The sequence below is a fragment of the Myxocyprinus asiaticus genome, chromosome 2 (genome assembly GCF_019703515.2).
Source record: "Myxocyprinus asiaticus isolate MX2 ecotype Aquarium Trade chromosome 2, UBuf_Myxa_2, whole genome shotgun sequence".
NCBI lineage: Eukaryota > Metazoa > Chordata > Actinopteri > Cypriniformes > Catostomidae > Myxocyprinus > Myxocyprinus asiaticus.
The window spans coordinates 22601131-22623047 of record NC_059345.1 but is presented as its reverse complement, the minus strand read 5'-3'; the positions used below and the strand labels follow the sequence as shown (position 1 = coordinate 22623047).

General features: G+C 38.8%; 1 protein-coding gene across 3 annotated transcripts in view; it reads right to left on the bottom strand.

Moving 5' to 3' along the window:
• The window catches only part of LOC127455383 (fibroblast growth factor 11-like), a 126471-nt gene that overhangs the window by 6476 nt on the left and 98078 nt on the right, over positions 1 to 21917 (bottom strand). For all 3 annotated transcript variants that reach the window (XM_051723242.1, XM_051723260.1, XM_051723251.1), the window contains 2 exons: positions 4371 to 4569; positions 1 to 406 (listed from right to left, as the gene is read on the bottom strand). The exon at positions 1 to 406 is cut by the window's left edge and continues 6476 nt beyond it. In XM_051723242.1, the coding sequence (XP_051579202.1) occupies positions 273 to 406; positions 4371 to 4569 (333 nt within the window). In that variant the 3' untranslated portion in view covers positions 1 to 272. The remainder of the gene's footprint in view (positions 407 to 4370; positions 4570 to 21917) is intronic.

Genomic DNA, 21917 nt, shown 5'->3' with positions numbered 1-21917 from the left:
TCACGAAACGGGCATAGCCAGTGAGAGTGCTTGAGGAAACTCTGACCTTTTTATTGCTCAGATTTATTCCCTCGATTAAGGAAGTGGGAGAGACCAAGGGGAAGTGCGATAGGCTTTAAACCTGTTAACAAGGGTCTTTTGAGCCTTGATGCATTGTAGGAATACCTTATTTCTGAGGATCAGCAGAAAGACCACAAATATTATTTGTATTGTACCCCCTGTGCCTCTGTTGTTGCATGTCCGTGCAAGCCAAGCTTTCCTTCTCTTGTTTGCTAGGATGCTGCAGGTACAGAAAGCAGGTCTTTCTTGGCATTTTTATGGACAGGTGAGTCTGAAGTTTTTGCTGTTTTTCTAGGTGGGCTTTGTTCACCAACATCATGTAGAGATGGTTCCCTGTACATGGCAACTGGAGAAAAAAGGATAAAAAGATAAAATCACTAAAAATGCCAACAATTGTCAAAATATACCCTTATATAATGGTGCTAGAAGTGATTTTCATGGAACTGTATGCAGAAAATGTTCCTACTCCCTAAAAGATATCACTGAAATGAGTGTCCTGAGAAATCTCATTGTTCTCTGTGACAGCACTAGACTGTGTAAACAGCAAACAAAAATGTGACAGCAGCTGCTGTCACAGTCTTTGATCAGCCAATCAGAAAACTTTGATGCACTTTTTTGCCTACTGTCAATCATTTGCACGTTGTAGAAGTTGAAGGGGATCATTTAGGTGTAATGCCATATTCAGATTAATAACAGTTGTCAGTTGAGTGCGTTTTTTTGCTACTGTTGTTTTTGACAACTGTGAGAAGACCCACTGCTCAGTTTCCGCTAGGTGACAGTCTGAACTGTTCAACGATATCTTTAGAGGGTGGAGTTTTGAGGGGGCATGTCTAAATCGGTGACTAAAACCCCATTCACCCCACCATCAACATTCAGCGACAAAGATACATGATCTCATAAATTTTCAATGAGAGCAGAGCGATTTCTAGCAACATGAGCAACAGCAACAACTGGCTATGTGGGTGTGGCAAGCGACATAACAAAGTTGATAAAAGTTTAACTTCATGCAAATGAAAAGTGACATTTGAGAGCGACTAGCAATGGGAGTGAATTCAGTGGAGCTCATGTCATCTGACTCCTGCAAGATACTGGAGCCGAGCACAGGCAAGACAAAGAAGTTATAATGTAGTGAGAGATTTCACTGGTCTATATAATTTATCTGTGACCTCATGAATGGATATAATAAAACGATGCGTGGAAAATCAGTGTCAGCAACTGTCTGCATTCTGACTGAGTTTGATTAATACATTGATAGATCTTTTTTTATTTTTAATGATATGATGCATTGAGCCCTGCTGCAGTCCATGAAACAAGCACTTTCCTCTTCAAAATCATAATTTTTTAGCTGCAAGAAAACTGATTCCTGTAACACTTTATTTTAATGTGTCCTTGTTACACATATTACATGTATTTACTATTGTAATAACAGTCAATTATGCGCAATTACAAGCATCTAACCCTAAACCAAACCCTTACCCTAACCCTAAACCTATAGTAAGTACATTGTACATGTTGTTAATTAGTAATAATCAGTAATTACTTGTGTAATTACACTGTAACAAGGACACATTAAAATAAAGTGTAACCCTGATTCCTTGTCAAATTAGAATTACATTAAAGAAATTGCTGGCAGTCTGAGTGAGTTTAAATCGTACATTGATCATTTATCTGGTTAATGCACTGAGCACTGCTGCAGTTTATATAAAAACACTCTCCCTTGCAGAATGTTAATTTTTAAAGGCAAGACCAGTTAGTTTTACCAGCAATATATCTCACCTGTGATCAGATTCTCAGAAGCTATGGCCAGTTATGCAGTCTACCAATAACGTTAGAGTGACAGCAGTAGGAATGCCCACTAGTGACATACAGTACAGGAACCAATGACATCCAGTGACAATGTCGCTGGCAGCATAAACAGGGCTTAAGTTTGTTGGAAGTTCCAGAATGACTATCAGCGCTTACAGGCCCTTTAACTATCAACAAATGAATATTCATTCATAAATGAAATGTTCCAGGTTAAATACAGGTTAAACTCAAGTTAAACAAGTTGATCAGCATCTGTGGCATGCTACTGACTACCACAGAAGACACTTTAAAATTTGTAGAAAAATTAAAAATTGTGTTTACAGTAATGCTCTTGCAACGGAAGTCTAAGAGAAAATGCATTGCACAGGACTAACATTAAAATACATTTTCAAAAGTATAGCCCGACATAGTATGTATTAATATGAGACTAGTGTGATTGAATTACTTAATAAATTGTCTATGACATGATAAGTTATTTCCAGTTTTTAAACTCCTGTCAAAACCTTGTAAAGCCAGTAAACACGGTTACTTAAAGGGATAGTTCACCCAAAAAAAAAAAAAAAATCTCATTTACTCACCCTCATGCCATTCCAGATGTGTATGACTCTCTTTCTTCAGAAGAACACATACAAAGATTTTTAGAAGTATATGTAGTTATGTAGGTCCATACAATGCAATTGAATGGTGATCAGACATTTGTAGCTCCAAAAATCACATAAAGGAAACATAAAAGTTCTCCATATCATATCTTCAGAAGAGATATGATAGGTGTGGGTAAGAAACAGATCAAAATTTAAGTAATTTTTTTACTCTTAATCTCCACTTTCACTTTCAGATGTGAAAGTGAAACTAAACATGCACCAAATGTGGCTTTCAGATGTAAAAGTGAAAGTGGAGATTTAGAGTAAAAAAGAAAGGACTTAAATTTTGATCTGTTTCTTACCCACACCTATCATATCACTTTTGAAGGTATAGATTTAACCACTGGAGTCATATGGAGAACTTTTATGTTTCCTTTATGTGATTTTTGGAGCTACAAATATCTGATCACCATTCACTTGCATTGTAAGGACCTACAGAGCTGAGATATTCTTCTAAAAACCTTAATTTGTGTTCTACTGGAGAAAGAAAGCCATAAACATCTGGGATGGCATGAGGGTGAGTAAATGATGAGAATTTTCTTTTTTGGATGAACTATCCCTTTAAACAGTACACACTAAGAATGCCAGACAGGGATTATTTATGAGCAAACTCCACCCATAAGAGTAATGCATAACTAGAACTTAATCCACCTTGAATGGTAGTCCTACAAATTAATGGCCATTATAAAACACTTCTCAGCTCAAATGCCTGTTTTTGAACAAAAATTGTGCGAAAAGTGTTTAAACAAAAATACAAGCTTCCCATTTCTGCTTTTAAACCCTCTGACATTCCTTACCCCTAGACTTCCTTTGTCAGTGCATTACTGTACACACATTCAAAAATAAATAAAAATAAAATGTTTAGGGGTTTTTGCAAACAGAGGGATGAATCGAAATTATTTCTTGTAATTTCTTCAGCCTGGTCTCATGAAATTTATGTGAGCATTGGAATGTTTTTGCAAAACTGAAATGACATGCTTCATAACACGTTTGGCAGCACTTTTTATGTTAAATGTCCAGCAGGGGGTGCAAAAACCGAGCAAAATGAGGTTGTAATCAGACAAGGTTTTTAAGGTGAACTTTAGATGGAGGCTTTAATAAAACGAACCTCCCTAACCTAAAACTTTACACTAAACTTAAACAACAGTGTCCGAAAAGAGAAATTAGAGTTTAACAAAATAGACATCCTTGACCTTAACCAACACCTAACCTTAACCGATAGTGTTTTCAAATGCAGAAGCGAAATGAAAAGCAAATTTTCTGATGCAACCCCGTCAATTCATGTCGCTTCTATGTCTCTGTCGTGTCATGTGTCAGCTTAAAGTCTTGTCTGGTTTTGAACTGCAGTGCTCAGAGTCCAAAGTCCAACATGTACGAGGTGCACTACCACGCAAGTTAATCATATTGGAATAAGTGTATAAATGTAGGTGGGTCTGTAATACAAGCATTAAAATGAATAATTTTTCAAAAGATGCGTTAGAGTAAAATTGTCTTGATATAACATGATAGTAATAGAGAGAAAAATAAGTGTTTATAAAGTAATAAGCAGCCATTGAAGTCATGATTTGAGTGAAAGTGGAGAAAACACACAGTTGTTGTAGTGCCTCTAGTGTTCATTTCACCTGGAAACTGCAGGGAATTGTACCTGGAGACACGTATAACAAGTTTTGCAAAAACATATATAGAGTCACATTTTCACATTGAGACCAGGTTTAATTTCTTAATTGAAAGCAACAGATGCTGTCAAAATTCTTAAACTGTGTTTAATCCGGAACATCCCTTAAATATTATCATTACTCTGCAAACATTCACATAGTAATATACAGTATAGTAGTCATGTAATCATAAGAAACAAGGTCGTACCTTCTATGAGTTTAGGCAGGAAGTGGGCTGCACCTTTTGTCTTTTTGACCCGGTTCCCTTTCATGACTTGTCCGTCTCGGTTAATACCTATGTACCAGGCCCGACCCGATGTTGTTTGACGGTACAAGATTGATGAATACGTCACATAATAGTTCTCAAACACACACTCCTTAAACTTGCACTCCGGTGTGAAATGTTCCTGTAATGTAGAGAACACACACACACACACACACACACACACACACACACACACACACACACACACACAGTGAGTTAGCCAGAATAACAGATTGTAACTGCTGGCTGTTATTTTATGTATATACACTGTAAAAAATGTCTGTAATTTTAACAGTAAAAGACTGTAAAAATGCTACAGAAATAAAACATTAATTGATTAATGAGTATTAACAGTAAAATATACAGTAACATTTTTTTATATATTTTAAAAGACAATACAGTAGTTTTTACAATATAATGTTGTAAAAATAAAAAATTTTAGATTGAAAAAGTATGATTTTCCTGTATAATTAATGGTAAAAATTTACCTTATGTTTAACAAGAGAGTACATGTACTTTTTACAGTAAATTATTGTTAAAATTACAGTAGTTAGGGTTAGGGTTAGGGTTCCCTGCATGACCCATTACATTTCATTATATTTTATGGGAATAGTTATGTTTCTTCTTATTTTTAATATCAGTTACATACATTGGGGTGTTCTGTTTTATATTTGATGTAGTTTAGTTAATGTTTACTGCATAATTTTAATTTTACATGTGTTACCCTGATGGTGTTTAGTGTTTGTGTGAGTGACACTGAGCACTGTCTCTACATGTTTATTGGTCATTGCTCCTGAAAGGCCAGTCTTGATGAACTTCATGTCATCATGTGCCCTTCTGTAGTTGCTACGGTGATTAACAAATACCTTATAAAGTAAAAAAGCAGATTTTTACAGTTTCAGAAGGCTAATATGAAGTTTATGATGTTTTTTTTTACTGTAAATTTAACTGAATTTTTATTTTACAGTGCCATCATGGTCATGTAAATTACAACAGTTTTAAACTGTACAATTTACAGGTTGTTCTGTAAAGTTGTTTAAATTTTTACTGTATTTTTTACGTAATTATTCTGGCATCCACAGCTGCCAGTTTTTTTTTTTTTTGTAAAAACAACAGGATTTTTTTTTACAGTGTGTGTGTGTGTGTGTGTGTGTGTGTGTGTGTATATATATATATATATATATATATATATATATATATATATATATATATATATATATATATACACACACACACACATACTGGGTTCAGCTGGGACGGGAAGAAAATGGGCCCCACATTTCACTGTGACAGGGTTGTGAAAGCATTAGTGTGCTGAGGAACAGTAAATGAGCGCACAAAGTCACACAACACACATACACAGAAAGCAACAGCCCCTACACTACTCTTTCTGTATTACATATTTATTGAACACATATATTCTGCATTGCATCATAATCTTTGCCCCAAGCCCAAACACAACCCAACTCCCTTATTCCCAAAATCCTTGCTGGAGTGAGCAGCCTGTCAGTAAGCAAAGACCAACATCTCTCTTTTATTTTCTTTCTCTCTCCTCCCTTCCCATCTGTCTTTTCCTTTCTCTCTGTCTCTCTTTTCTACCCCCTGTCATTTCGTAACCTTGTCAGGGAACAAACCAATTTCCAGGATTGATTAGGATCCTTGGTGTGACTGGTGAGCAGAGCAGCTGAATGAAGTGTTTGCTCATCTCTCTCTCTCTCTTGCTATAAGTGTTTTCAAACACACTTATCTGTCAACATAAGAAGATAAAGCCTTTTTAGTAAAATAGATTCATAAATTTACCTGGTTAAATTGTAAATGTATAATTAAACTGTAGTTATTTAGGCTTTCCATCCTCCTTTTGATTTTCTTGTTCCTGTTTTAAACTATTTAACCCTGTTTTTGACCCAGAAGTCAATTAAAAAAAAAAAAAAAAAAAAAAAAAAAAAATATATATATATATATATATATATATATATATATATATATATATATATATATATATATATATATATATATATATTATATTATATTATATTATATTATATTAATCGATAATTTGATTATACATGATGGTTTTGTGATTTTAAATAATGAATATAATATAAAATAAAATAAAATAAAATAATATAATATAATATAATATAATATAATAAAAGTGCAATTCTAGGGATTTTTTTTTTTTTTAGACATACTTCGCATTTCAATTTATGAGGCTTCATCCGAGCATTAAAATCCTTTCAGTGTACATAGTGGGAGTGGGGTAAAAGTCTTGAATTAATTAGTTTATTAATTAATTAGCTAATTAACTGCCAAATTTAATTTAATTGGATATTCCAGCAGACAGAACAGGATAGAGAGAAAGCAGATGACAGAGAATGAATGTGTGTGTGTGTGTATGTGTGTGTGTGTGTGTGTGTGTGTGTGTGTGTGTGTGTGTGTGTGTGACCCCGTCTACACCTGGTTTTAAGATGCTTCTCGGGTGATCTGATCGGGTGATCATTTCGATCAGATTTATCCATTTATTCTGGTATTAACCTGAGTATCAGAAGTGAGTGCTTCTCCTCTGTGTCTCTGTATGTTGATATCAGACACAATGAAGAAGATCCATGAAGTTCTCGTGATTGTTTCCGATTGAATGGTTATTTCCTTACATGTGTTGTTTGACCTCGAATGTGGTTTCTGTGATCCGATCACAAAACTTTTTAGACCCCATTAAGATCTGTATTTAGCACTGACCACATGGGATCAGATCACCCGAAACGCATCTTAATACCTGGTGTAAACAGGGTCTGTGTGTGTTCTTAGCCTAGTTTGGGGACAAATTTAAGTGAGCAAAAACTTTTGGGATGTCCTCATTTGGAAAACAATCCATACATAAATGAAATAATGATTTTTTAAATTCTTAAAATGTAAATGTAGTGCAGCGTAGTTCTAGCGGGAAGACTAGCAGCTGTACATCATCACACCATTAGCTAGGTAACTCCTAGCCAATCACAGGTAAGCCAATGCTTTATAAGTCTGCTCACAATCTATCACATTGCGTTTCAGTGTGCTAACACAGCAACCTCCACCACCACAAGTTGAGTCCCGTCCTGCATGGGGGTAGGCTCCTCGCCCCTATTTCCGGCAGGATATGACGGTTCCGAGTACAACTTCTGCGGATCTACAAACAATACCCCATAATGACAACGTGAAAGAAGTTTGTTTGAAATATTTGCAAATTTATTAAAAATAAAAAACGAAAAAAATCACATGTACATAAGTATTCACAGCCTTTGTCATGACACTCAAAATTGAGCTCAGGTGCATCCTGTTTCCACTGATCATCCTTGAAATGTTTCTACAACTTGATTGGAGCCCACCTGTGGTAAATTCAGTTGATTGGACATGAATTGGAAAGGCACACACCTGTCTATATAAGGTCCCACAGTTAACAGTGCATGTCAGAGCACAAACCAAGCCATGAAGTCCAAGGAATTGTCTGTAGACCTCCGAGACAGGATTGTATCGAGGCACAGATCTGGGGAAGGGTACAGAAAAATTTCTGCAGCATTGAAGGTCCCAATGAGCACAGTGGCCTCCATCATCTGTAAATGGAAGAAGTTTGGAACCACCAGGACTCAGGGGAGAAGGGCCTTAGTCGGGGAGGTGACCAAGAACCCGATGGTCACTCTGACAGAGCTGCAGCATTTCTCTGTGGAGAGAGGAGAACCTTCCAGAAGAACAACCATCTCTGCAGCACTCCACCAATCAGGCCTGAATGGTAGAGTGGCCAGACGGAAGCCACTCCTCAGTAAAAGGCACATGACAGCCTACCTGGAGTTTGCCAAAAGGCACCTGAAGGACTCTCAGACCATGAGAAACAAAATTATCTGGTTTGATGAAACAAAGATTGAACTCTTTGGCCTGAATGGCAAGCATCATGTCTGGAGGAAACCAGGCACCGCTCATCACCTGGCCAATACCATCCCTACAGTGAAGCATGGTGGTGGCAGCATCATGCTGTGGGGATGTTTTTCAGCGGCAGGTACTGGGAGACTAGTCAGGATCAAGGGAAAGATGAATGCAGCAATGTACAGAGACATCCTTGATGAAAACCTGCTCCAGAGCGCTCTGGACCTCAGACTGGGGCGAAGGTTCATCTTCCAACAGGACAACAACCCTAAGCACGCAGCCAAGATAACAAAGGAGTGGCTATGGGACAACTCTGTGAATGTCCTTGAGTGACCCAGCCAGAGCCCAGACTTGAACCCGATTGCACATCTCTGGAGAGATCTGAAAATGGCTGTGTACCCACGCTCCCCATCCAACCTGATGGAGCTTGAGAGGTCCTGCATAGAAGAATGGGAGAAACTGCCCACAAATAGGTGTGCCAAGCTTGTAGCATCATACTCAAAAAGACTTGAGGCTGTAATTAGTGCCAAAGGTGCTTCAACAAAGTATTGAGCAAAGGCTGTGAATACTTAGGTACATGTGATTTTTTTTTTTTTCCGTTTTTTATTTTTAATAAATTTGCAAAGATTTCAAACAAACTTCTTTCACATTGTCATTATGGGGTATTGTTTATAGAATTTTGAGGAAAATAATGAATTTAATCAATTTTGGAATAAGGCTGTAACATAACAAAATGTGGAAAAAAAGTGCTGTGAATACTTTCCGGATGCACTATATATTCATCAAATAAATTTCATCTTAAATTTCACTCAAATCTGCGAGTCTTCCTGATAGAAATTGTTTTCTGTTAGGTTTAGGGTGTGGGTTAGGGTTAGTTTGTAGAATACAGTGTGTGTGTGTGTGTGTGTGTGTGTGTGTGTGTGTGTGCGCATGTGTGCGTGTGAGGGTATTTTGCTATAAAGGTGGTTTATGAGGACATACCTAGTGTCCCCGTAATTCAAACGGCTTAAAAATCATACCAAACAAAGTTTCTTTGAAAATGTAAAAATACCAAAAGTTTTTTGTGAGGGTTAGGTTTACGGGTTGGGTTAGGGGTTAGAATAGAGAGTTTGCACAGTATAAAAATCATTATGTCTATGGTGGGTCCTAATAATGATAGGAGTACCAACGTGTGTGTGTGTGTGTGTGTGTGTGTGTGTGTTCAATAAATTCAAATGCAGGACATTTCTAAAACTGTGTCTTGATTTGGCAGAAAATAGGACCTAATGCTTAGGTGTCTGGCTGTTCCAGTTCTCTTCTCATTAAATTAGAATAAGGATCAGGGTGGACTTTTTAAGAGAAGTGTCTCCAAGAGCCAAATCAAATCTTACACTGCAATGAGATACTAAAAAGGAATTCTGAAATTAAAATGAGAGAGAGAGAGAGAGAGAGAGAGAGAGAGAGAGAGAGAGAGAGAGAGAGAAAGTTAGTGTGAGTGAGCAAGCTATTCCTTATAATTCTGGATCTCTGTATTCTATAGAGGACTGAAGGAAACAGGTTGACCTCTACCAGTAAATTCTACCTCTACTCTGTTTTTCTTTCAAGGTTGCAGTGCTCTCAATTACCAGCAGCTGTCAAGAGTAGCACACAGGGCTTGATTAGTCCTCAGTATAAGTTTACTTAAGCTCTGTCCGAAACAGTAGACAACTGCTTTGTTGCCCTGTCAGACAGTAGCTGAGTTTGGAATGGAACACTACTATATGACTTATTATTTCCGCTGCATAAAGATATGGCAGATATAGTAAGACTAGTATGGTAGTGTGCCATTCCGAACTAAGCTAGTTACATAAATGGATAGTTCACCCAAAAATGAAAATTCTCTCATCATTTACTCACCCTCATGCCATCCCAGATATGTATGAATTTCTTTCTGCTACAGTGCACAAACAAAGATTTTTATATATAGCTCAGCTCTGCAGGTTCATACAATGCAAGTGAGTGGTGATCAGGCCTTTGAAGCTCCAAAAAGGAGATGAAGTCAGCATAAAAGTAATCCATATGACTCCCGTGGTTTAATCAATGTCTTCTGAAGCGATCCAGTTGGTTTTGGATGAGAACAGACCAAAATATAACTTCTTTTTCACTGTATATCTTGTGATCGCAGTCTTTAGGCACGATAATGATTTCAAGCTCGATTACACTTTCTAGCGCTTCACGCATATGCAGAGCGCTAGATGGCACTGTAGGAAGTGTAAACGAGCTTGAAATCATAATTGCCAAGGAATTTTCTGTCAAGATGTACAGTGAAAATGGAGTTACATTTTGGTCTGTTCTCACCCAAAACCAACTGGATCACTTCAGAAGACATTGATTAAACCACTGTAGTCTGATGGATTATGTTTATGCTGACTTGATCTGTTTTTGGAGCTTCAAAGGCCTAATCACCATTCACTAGCATTGTATGGACCAACAGAGCTGAGATATTTTTCTAAAAATCTTTTTTTTGTGCGTGTGTGTTCAGCAGAAGAAAGAAAGTCATACGCATCTTAGAATGCATGAGAGTGAGTAAATGATGAGAACATTTTCATTTTGGGGTGAACTTACCCTTTAACAAGCAGCATTTTTGTGTGATGGTACCTCTGTAACTGGTTTCAGACTGGCTTCCAAGGCATTAAAACTGTAGGTCCGATGACCTAGAACAAATTCTGGTGAGCTTTAGAGATCGCCCATGGAGGTCTGTTATACCTGGGGAGAGCAATCCATTAAGAATTATCGTGGCACTAGATTTTGGCACACAGATTTTGAGCCAATCACTTGAGCCCTAAAAGCCTTGTTACCAATCACTCTCGAGCTGCAGGAAAATTACATCGCTAACCAGCCAACCCTTGACCACATGAGATAACCAAGCAAATACTTTATGATTTAAATGCTTATTTCTCGATAAAAATAAGAAATCAATTCAACCTCTCAGTCAGATGACACTTTTTATTTCTTTAACCAACCTCTGAACAGCACACTTTATGGATTGTAGGGTATCAGAGCCAGTGATGGACACCAGGGCCGTAACCAGGGTTTGAAAATTAGTGAGGTCCACGGTGAGGTTTCAAGACCAAAATTACACCTACAAACCCAGCATATTCCATACATAAAAATTAAATATAAAAATTAAAGGACAGAAACCAATAATAATACTGAATTTTATTTTTAATCACAAATGCAGTTAACAATATTAATATTGACATTTTGTCACATAGAAATGCACATTTAACAATAAAGCATTGATTTTGAGTTGGGCAGCAAAATTTACTCACATTAACAACAGAAAAATCAGCAAAAGTTAATTAACAACTAATTTATCAAGGGCTATGTTAATTCTGCTACATATGAATATTAACCAAAACAATCAATTGTTTTCCTTTTGCCAGACTCTTAATTTAAAGATGCACTCAGTAATATTTTCCCCTTTAAAAGTTTTACTCCTAAAGAAATTAATTATAATTTTGAAACATATGTATAAAATCATGACCACTCACATGAGATGAGGACTCTAGTCATATCAGTGACCTTGTAAAAGCTGTTTAATTCTACATGGGGCAGGGGCACTCTCATGGGGGCTGCCATTTTAGAATCACATGACCAGCTGAACACCACTCGCTTAATCTCAGTAACCATCTTGTTCTTGGACACTTTCACTCTTGGAATGAATTAATTATGGTTGAATGTGAATAGTGAATTTCTACAATGGCATCTGTAACTAAAAACTATTGAATTATGCTGCATCCACACCATTAGGTGTCACTGTAAGTCCAAGATGGCATGAGCAAAAAGTTACTGAGTGTACCTTTAATTCACCTTTTTCAATTAAAGTTCATTAGAACTGAACATATTTACAAAGGAGAAAAAGTCATTACTTCATCCTTAATTCATGAGTATCCAGGTTTTAAATCTTTTTTGTTAAATTCTGCTTTGTAGTTAACTTTATGACAATTTACCATTGTTCGTTCATAGTATCCAGTTTAACTATGGTATTAGTAAGATCACGATAATCACAGGTAAAAAAAAAAATCACAGAGGTTAGATGTAATTATAAAAAAATACAATAAAAATAAAAATAATAATAATCTATGGAATTTGTAATGAAAAACAATATCCTAAACGTAGAAATAAAACAACTTACATAAAAGTGACTTTAATTGCCTTAATATACAATATTGAATATTTTTGAGAGCTAATAATATTAACAATTATTATAAATATATACACTATTTCTGGCAAAATACCATAGTTACTACTACAGTTAATGTTACTACAGTAACTGTGGGGGCCTGGGTAGCTCAGCAAGTATTGATGCTGACTACCACCCCTAAAGTCGCGAGTTCAAATCCAGGGTGTGCTGAGTGACTCCAGCCAGGTCTCCTAAGCAACCAAATTGGCCCGGTTGCTAGGGAGGGTAGAGTCACATGGGGTAACCTTGTCGTGGTTGCGATTAGTGGTTCTCGCTCTCAGTGGGGCACATGGTAATTTGTGTGTGGATCGCGGAGAGTAGCATGAGCCTCCACATGCTTTGAGTCTCTGCGGTGTCATGCACAGTGAGCCACATGATAAGATGCGTGGATTGACTGACTCAGAAGCGGAGGCAACTGAGACCTGTCCGCCGCCACCCGGATTGAGGTGAGTAACCACGTCACCACGAGGACGTACTAAGTAGTAGTGGGAATTGGGCATTCCAAATTGGGGAGAAAAAGGGGATAGACATTTTTATTTTTACTGCAGTAACAGTATATTTCTATAAGGGTGCTGATTTGTGGAATGAAAAGCCTGTAATTACCGCTGTGAATGGAACAATGTTTTCCTGTTTACCTCGTCACTGTAGTTTAATATGACGGGCTGTTTAATCTTGTTTCAACAAGCTTCACCACAGATATTTTTATAGTATACAGTCTTCTTATTTTGTGTATACTGTATATTATATATCATTATTATCATTATTTGTAATTTTTTTTGTATAGTCTTCTTATTTTGTGAATACTGTATATTATATATTATTAGGTGTTCCTGTATATTGTGTTGTGTGACAGATGTGTAAACTGTGTTATGTGTAAATCAAATGTTTATTGTAACTGTCATACTGCTATATTGCTTGGAACTTCCCCCAAGACTTTCACCCACTGTTGCACTTGTGTATGTGGTTGAGTGACAATAAAGGGATTTGATTTGAGAGCCTTTAAGTGTCTCATATCAGATGGGTTTATAACAGAGACTTCTGTGTCAATTTCAAATGGGTCAGTCACAACTCGCACTGTGTTAACCTTGGGACAGCACGCCCGCTTATACTCTGCTCTGCCCGGCAAATGCACTGCGCAGCTTCAGGTAGCACCATTTTGTCACACTCTTGTAGCATCTGCGGACACTAAAGAATCCAGCCAACTGTCTAAACTAAATTATACATACATGCAGACACTCAAAGAAGTTTTCAACTGCTTATTTTTTTATTCAGATGTACATAGCATCAAAATTTATTTTTTAAGATGAAAACTTTACCGAGGTCCGGACCTCGGTGACCTCATAGTAGAGGTCTTCATGGGTCCACCCTAACCTGAGGACCTGAGACCCGACCCGGGACCCGTACGGGTTCGGATCCATGTTTTATACAGTCAGCTAGATCCGGGTCAGGCCCCATTCTATTGTTGCAGGTCCCGGGTCTGTTTAACATTATGTGTAATACCCGAGTCGATCTAAGAAGACACAGCCATGATTAGACAACGCTGATGATTGTGCTGTGTGTGTTGTAACTTGCAACATTGTAAAATTAGGATGAGAAAGTGCGGGCTGGGAAATAAGGTGAAAAATGGAGCAGAGCCACAACGAGCTGAGTGACGTCAGAGACAGAGCGGAGTTCAGGAACACGTTGCAAATTAGCAATGCTAACGTTAGCAGCCATGGCAATAAACGAGCAATCATTATTGTAGTTCAAAAGGGCAAACAGTCGACGTTACCATGACAGCAAGTGGACTTTTGAAGCTTAAATAATGAGTGGATTAGCTATGCTGTTTCAATCAGCAAGACAGGAATCACAGAAAACCTGAATTTAGAGTATTTTACCAACTTTCTTGGCAAGGAGGATGGATTATATGCATCATGGCCAGGCACAGGGGAGAAGGCTACTAACATTACATTAGGTAAGACACAAAGTTTTGTTCTCACAATTTGTAAATTAACTTGTTAATAGCAATCAGCTGTGAAATCGGTGTCGATCGGGTCTGTGTCTCCCGGCAGGGTCCGGGTCCCAGTTTCAAATAATAGACAGGTCCAGTTCGGGTCTGGCATTTATCGGTTCTGCATGAGTACGGGTCCAAGCTTTCAAATAATAGACGTGTCTGGTTCGGGTCCAGGTAGTACATTTCTGGGTCTCTTTGGGTTCGGGCACGAATTTTTGGACCCGCGAAGACCTCTACCTCATAGTTTGTTACAGCCATGATGGATACATCTATGCTGTCTTCAAAACTCAACCAGAAAGAGGCATCTCAGTTGACGGAATGTTATGCAAACATCAGACATATTTTAATGCATCCCTACCTCTGGATCCTCCCCGATAAGTCAGCATTTTGTACATTTCAAAAACAGCCTCGGTGGAGGGTTTTTCCCCAGTATTTCATTGCACAGCCACTTTAACTGGATTAAAAGAACACTTTAAAGTCTTTCACGACTTTAAAGTCCACCCCCCCCCCCCCATTTTCTCTCTCTCTTTCCTCTGACTTTTTAATCTAGATTTGTGCAATTTTGGGAAATCTGATTAGTTTTAAAAGATTTTTGCCATGCTATGTTACATAAAGTTAATGAAGTACAGCTAGATAGTCTGCTAATGATGGGGGCACAGAAATCATCCACCAATCAGCAGTGAGGACTGGCATTTTGACAGGAGCTTTGCCTCATCAGCTTCTTAGAGAGGCAGAACATTTCAATGAAAGATTAAGACTGAGAGAAAGAGAGAGAGTAAAGGGGAGCAGGATTGAAAAGGAGTGGAAAGAAGAAAGTTAAGAGATAGATGGGGAGAAGGAACAATGGGGGGGTGGGGGGGTAAGAAAAGGAGAAACAGAGAATGGGGAGACTGTGGAAATAATGTTTATCTTATTAGAACTGTACAGTCCTCTTCAGAGTGACACACACATACTGTACACACTCACACATACAGCCAACACTACTAGCAAAAGTGCTTGCTTTTACATTAACTCTGCTGTGGCTATTAAATCTGTAACTGCGTTCAACAGGAGAACTGATTCCATGTAAGACCTCAGCAAAATGTCAATAGGAATTTTCTTCAAAAAATAAAAATAAAATAGGCATAAAACTTTGATTTAGTTTGGGCCGATCCAAAAACCACTCAGGGACTAGCAGGGTTGGGGAGTAACGGAATACATGTAACGGGAATATGTATTTAAATACAAAATATAAGTAACTGTATTCCACTACAGTTACAATTTAAATCGTTGGTAATTAGAATACAGTTACATTCAAAAAGTATTTAGATTACTGAAGAGATTACTTTGCATTTTATTGACATTTGTTTCATTTAATATTTAGTCCTTTCAGATGGAAAACATTTATTCATATAAATGATGCGATCTAAAGTGCATTTGAACAGCAGTGAAACACTTTCTTATGATGTGTTACATTCATATGAGCAGACAGAGAATAAGTTGAGCAGAAGAAATAGAAATAAACCTTGTGTAAATTGTCAGATTTACACTAAGCTAAAATGCTATTTCTAGCCATTTTACATGCACGTTACCAGCCACGATCATATTTTTTAATCAAGAAAATTCATGTTAGATCATAATTTCTTGATAATAATTTTTGTATTGTTTTCCTGTAAAAATATCTAAAAATCCTTAAAACAAGATCAATTTGATTGATCTTGTTTTAGAAACAACACTGCATAAGATATTTAGGTTTATTTTCAGAGAATGTATTTTTAACATGTGTATTTTGTCTTACTGTACTGGCAGAGTTTTTATAGTCAAAACAAGTGAAAAAATCTACCAGTGCTGAAGAAGTAATCCAAAGTATTTAGAATACGTTACTGACCTTGAGTAATCTAATGGAATATGTTACAAATTACATTTTACAGCATGTATTCTGTAATCTGTAGTGGAATACATTTCAAAAGTAGCCCTCCCAACCCTGGGGACTAGTAACCAGCAATATGGGGTTTAACACACCAGTGAGCATTGGCGATCTTGCAGAATGTCTGGACATTAGGAATATGCCAGGCAAATGCCACAGTGAGACAAGATGGAATTACTAAAGAACACATTAATATTTGTAAATAAACTAATAACTCCTTCCCAAGGACCAGCAAGCCATTTTTACTGCTCTGGAGGTAAACAGATCAACTATGATTACTGTAGAGTTAATCTAAAGAGAACAGAGTGTTTTATTTAGCACTGAGTAATGATGCTGATTTAGACATCAGAGTGTTTTCTTGGTGTATTACATTGCATAATGATTAGCCAAATTAATTGAAATTCATTTCATAGAGCAAAAACATGCTGTTGTATTGCAATGCGATCTAATTGGACAAAATGCAGGGGCCATGTCACGACCAGAAATAATACTAAGCAGTAAAAATAAAACAAGCATACATTTTTTCTCCCTCTATCCAGACCAGAAACATTACAGAGATATTATATAGAGATTATGGACCATCCTCAGCCACAGGTCTGAGATCATCCCTGAACACAGCTGTTCTCACTGTAGCCATTACAGGACTGACATCCAGACTAACCCCAGGTCAAAATGAGAAGTGTATTTCCTTGGCAGAACACCTGCTCGTCCCTGCACTGCTGACCTCAGAACAGCTGGAGTGGTGCACTTGTCCTCTGCCTCTATCCTTGACTAAACCCAGAGTGTTTGGGGATTTTCTAAAAACAAAACACAACAAAACCTTCGAGACAGATTTTTCTAGCTCTTTTCTCTTCTATTTATTCTCTTTCAGCATGCCGTTGATGTTTACACAAATACACCCAAAAATTAGGTTGCTTGCCTTTTTCTCTTATTTCTTTTGGTCAGTCAATTAAATGTAATAAATTAAGATGTATAAGAAAGAGAGACAGCCGAGAGAGAGAGAGAGGTAGAAAGAGAGAGAGGTAGAAAGAGGGATAGAGAGATAGAGAAAGAAATATATATATATATATATATATAGAGAGAGAGAGAGAGAGAGAGAGAAAGAGAGAGAGAGAGAGAGAATACTGTATTAAAATGAATTTAAAGCAAACAATGTGAGAGGAAGAGCATAAGGACAGAGGTAATACATTGTATTCAATAGCCGCTTTTCCACTATTGCGGCAGGGTAAGCCAGGGCAATCAACTGGTCAGCCGGGGCCAATAGCCTCAGACCACGGGCTGCGAGACCAAAATCGATCTGCATTCCCACCATCTGATCAATAGCCCCGCAGTGTTGCCCTAAAACCCGCCCCTAATACGCTGACCTGGTACCAATGTCACACACCCATTTCACAAGCAAGAGGGAAACTCAAGCTGAGGTATCAGACTCTGGAGACTAGCTAGCCCTCTAAATAACACGGATTTGTACTGTGTCTGCAATTTGTTTGATTTTTTCCTGAACCTGTACCATTGTGAGCTGGATACACAACTTCGGTGACAATACACTTTAACAGGTCTTCGTTTCGGCAGATGCCATCAACCTGACATTGCACATTTTCATCAAGAGTATTCAGAAAAGCCCTGATTTCTACTGACCAGTACTGACAATTTTCAATTCTCCGTTGATCTGTTGAGGTAAGCTGGTAGCTAGGTATGAAAGATTGGGAAATTAATATCTTGGTGCTGAAACCTCTGACCTGACTCAGTGAAACTCTGTGTTTGACATTGAAAAGTTGACCTTCTGTGGCCCAAGGGTAATCGGCTTGCCAAAGGCCATTGGCCTTTTGCCCCGAGGAAGCCCCGAGGAGGAACGTTGAAGCCCCGGAAGTGACAAAGGGAACACAACTGGCCCTGGCATGCACTAGCATGCCCTTATTTGGCCCGATAGTGGAAATGAGCTAATGAGAACCAATCAAGAAGCCTCTCATTTTTAAGGTCACAAGGAAGATCTTGGAAGGTGTGTGTGTGTGTGTGTGTGTGTGTGTGTGTGTGTGTGTGTGTGTGTGTGTGTGGGCTACGTAGTCTAAGGTCAGCTGAAATCATTCGGGATCAGCAGTTACAGACTAATTATTTCATCAGCGTGGGTGTGTGGGGACCTGGGGCAGGGATCAAGGTGTGTATGTGTGTGTCAGAGCCAGGGTGCTGAGGGCCAGGAGCAGAAACACCCTCTACTTAAAATGAGTAATAATCCTTCCAAAACCACAGGGCACAGCAAAACACACCACACACACATACACACACATATCCTTACATGCACTCCCTGGAGTCTGCGGCTCATATCCAATATTATCTAACTGCTTATATGTGATCAAGCAGACAATGCATCACAGGAAACACTATTTATAAATGTTTGATGCATGACAAACAATAAGTATAAGTAATAACAAACAGTATAAGTAACACAAGTAAACATGCACTATGGAGCCTTAAACCATTATTGAAGACTGTATATGCCTGACTTGCTTGTATTTGACAAACCTCACTGACATTATAGCACCCATATTGATGCCTATCTTGATCAACCTGGTCTCATAGAATCATATAACCATATCTACATTTTTGCTAAATGACTTTTACGTGGCTCGTTGTACATATTGTGGCAGTTTCCTGGTGAAATTAAAACTATGGCGCTACAACAACATAAAAATCACAAATAAAACACATGATTATCCATTTTTAAACACTTTTCACCCTGTTCCTCAAACAATGCTATCTTTTACATAAAAACGCTTTTAAAATAGTGCCTGAAGGTGATACATTTTAATGTTTGCATTACATAATCAGCTACATTTACAAGTTTGTTCAAGTCCAATCAAATTGTGCGGTAGCTCAACATATTGGTCTCTATTTTCGTGAGCGCGCTATGACCGTGCGCAACGTCTTATTCAATTTTCGTTAGAGTGCTAATTCTAAGTGCAATTTTCGTACCAGCGGAAAGCGCAACTGGCCATTGGTGGGAGTGTTTGTGCTACTGTGGGTGTAGATGCGCAAACTGTGGGTGTATTGTATGTAAATGAAGTGCCGCAAAGTGAAATTTGCTATTTTCATAAGAATTTGGTCATTGCGCTTAGATGTTTCAATACCACCTCTCAACTCAGTGGAAAGTCCAAATTCAGTTCCTGCATTTGCAGTTTGGAGATTTCACCAGCAGGTGGTAATAAAGTTCATATCCAAATTCTGAAAGTATAGATCATCAAATTATGTCCCATCAATCGCTGTTGAAGCCACTTGTTGAAACAAAAAATTATAAGATTTGTGTTAAACTTTCTGGAGGTCATGGTTTATTTTTTCAATTATTATTATTCTTGTTGTTATGTTTAAATGTATTATTATTCTTATATATTTACAATTGTATTTATGATTTAATTTTGACTAGTAGTTTTCCCACAGTTGTCATAGAGTGATTTTTAAGTCACTGCAAAAGGGGCAGGTGGAAGAAGTTTGACAGAGTAAAATGTTTGGATTTAAATAGATTTTTTGACTACTTTGTTATTTTGATTATACTTTTGTTTCGTTTGAAGTGTAATTTGAATGTAGAAATATTTTTGGTTAAATTTTTTCGTGCTTCAGTAAATTAATTCAATTTTTCTAAATCAAAATCGCACAAAAAGTGCGTGCCAATACAATCACTGTTTATACTAGCCATGATTTGTGTGTCAGTAGATGAAAATTATTAATAATAATTACTAAATTTAACAGCATACATCCAAATTCTGACGAGAATCACATTTTCCATGCATATATAAGGAGTGTGTCACTGTCATAGAAATATGCCTGACATTCATCAAGGACGCAGTTAATGCACAGAAGAACGTAATTTTCAATTCCTCTAATTCATTGCACACAGTCCATTTACACTACCAACTTCTTATTAATGTGCTGTCTTTGTTTAAATCGTTGGTGCTTCAGGGAATGGACTATATAATAGGATGCAGTAGTTGAATAACCAGAGAAGAACCTAATGGAAGAAGATAATGGCACTTAGTCACGCCTTTTGTGCGTTGCACGGGCGATTTTGCCAAACCCATTTTTTGCCTAGTCTTAGCGCATGCTTGTACGAAAATTCCAAAACTTCATGGCCATGCCCACTGACTTTGTGCTTATGACTTAAGGCATTGCCTTGCGCATAACATTTGCACTCTTAAGATAGAGCGTTGCACTTGCGATGCAAAGGACCAGGTTACAGAGTCCTGAAAAGCATGCGGGTTGACATACGTATGAGCCTAAAGTGTCACTTTATGACACTATCGGTTAGGTTTAGGTTGAAGTTTTAGGTTAGGGAGGTCTGTTTTATTCCTTGTAAACTCGATAGAGCATTAACCGTAAAAGCTTCATCTGTTTGGGAGAAAATGTTACACTTTTGGTGCCACACAGTGCAGATTTTACCTTAAAACAAAATGTGAAAGATGTAATATCATTTTGCAAAAATTTAGCCACAGTCAAGTAATTTCCATGAGATCACGCTCTGCTCCTATGCCCGCAGAGCGCCGCCACCTGGCGCGGATGCCCTAAGCTCCCGTCCAAGCCCTGCAGGCTCACGTCGTCCCTGACGGCTAAAGCCTACAGTGCTGCTGGACAAGCCGCTTCTGCCATGCACGCCATGGCTCTCCTGCAGGTCCACAAAGCCAAGGCGCTGAAAGAATTGCACGAGGGTAGTTCCGCCCCAGATTTGATGCAGGAACTGTGCTCGGCGACCGACCTCGCTCTCCGAGCGACGAAGGTCACGGCGCGGACTCTCGGGCGGACGATGGCTAGACTAGTGGTCCAGGAGCGCCACCTTTGGCTCAACCTGGTCAAGATGGGCGAGGCCAACAAGACACGTTTCCTTGCTGCCCCCATTTCCCAGGCGGGCCTATTCGGGGACACCGTCGAGGACTTTGCCCAGCAGTTCTCGGTGGTGAAGCAGCAGATGGAGGCAATCCGGCACATCCTGCCCCGGCGCGGCTCAAGATCCCGCATCCTGTCTGCTTGTCGCCAAGGGCGTCCCCCTGCGATGACTGCACCGGCTCCGCCGCAGCCCGCCCCTTCGGCCCAGCTCCGGCGTGGAGCCCACTGCAGGAAGCCGATGCCACCCGTCTCACAGCGGCGCCAAAGAACCCACGGAGGTCCTCGAAGCACCCCTGAGATGGGTGACCCAGGGACGAGGGAAACCACTCACTCCGCCCCGCCGAGAGGCCCCACCTGCCGGTACATCCGACGACATTGTCCCCTTGGTCCCCCTCGCACGGAACTTGGATGCGTGGCTCGTGCTTTCCAATCCATCGCGATGGCTGATCCGGACCGTCCGACTGGGCTACGCGATTCAGTTCGCCAGGCACCCGCCCAGGTTCAGTGGTATTCACTTCACCTTGGTCAAGGGCGAAAACGCTGCCACCCTGCGCGCGGAGATCGCTACCCTCCTACGGAAGGACGCGATAGAACCTGTCCCACCAGCCGAGATGAAGAAAGGGTTTT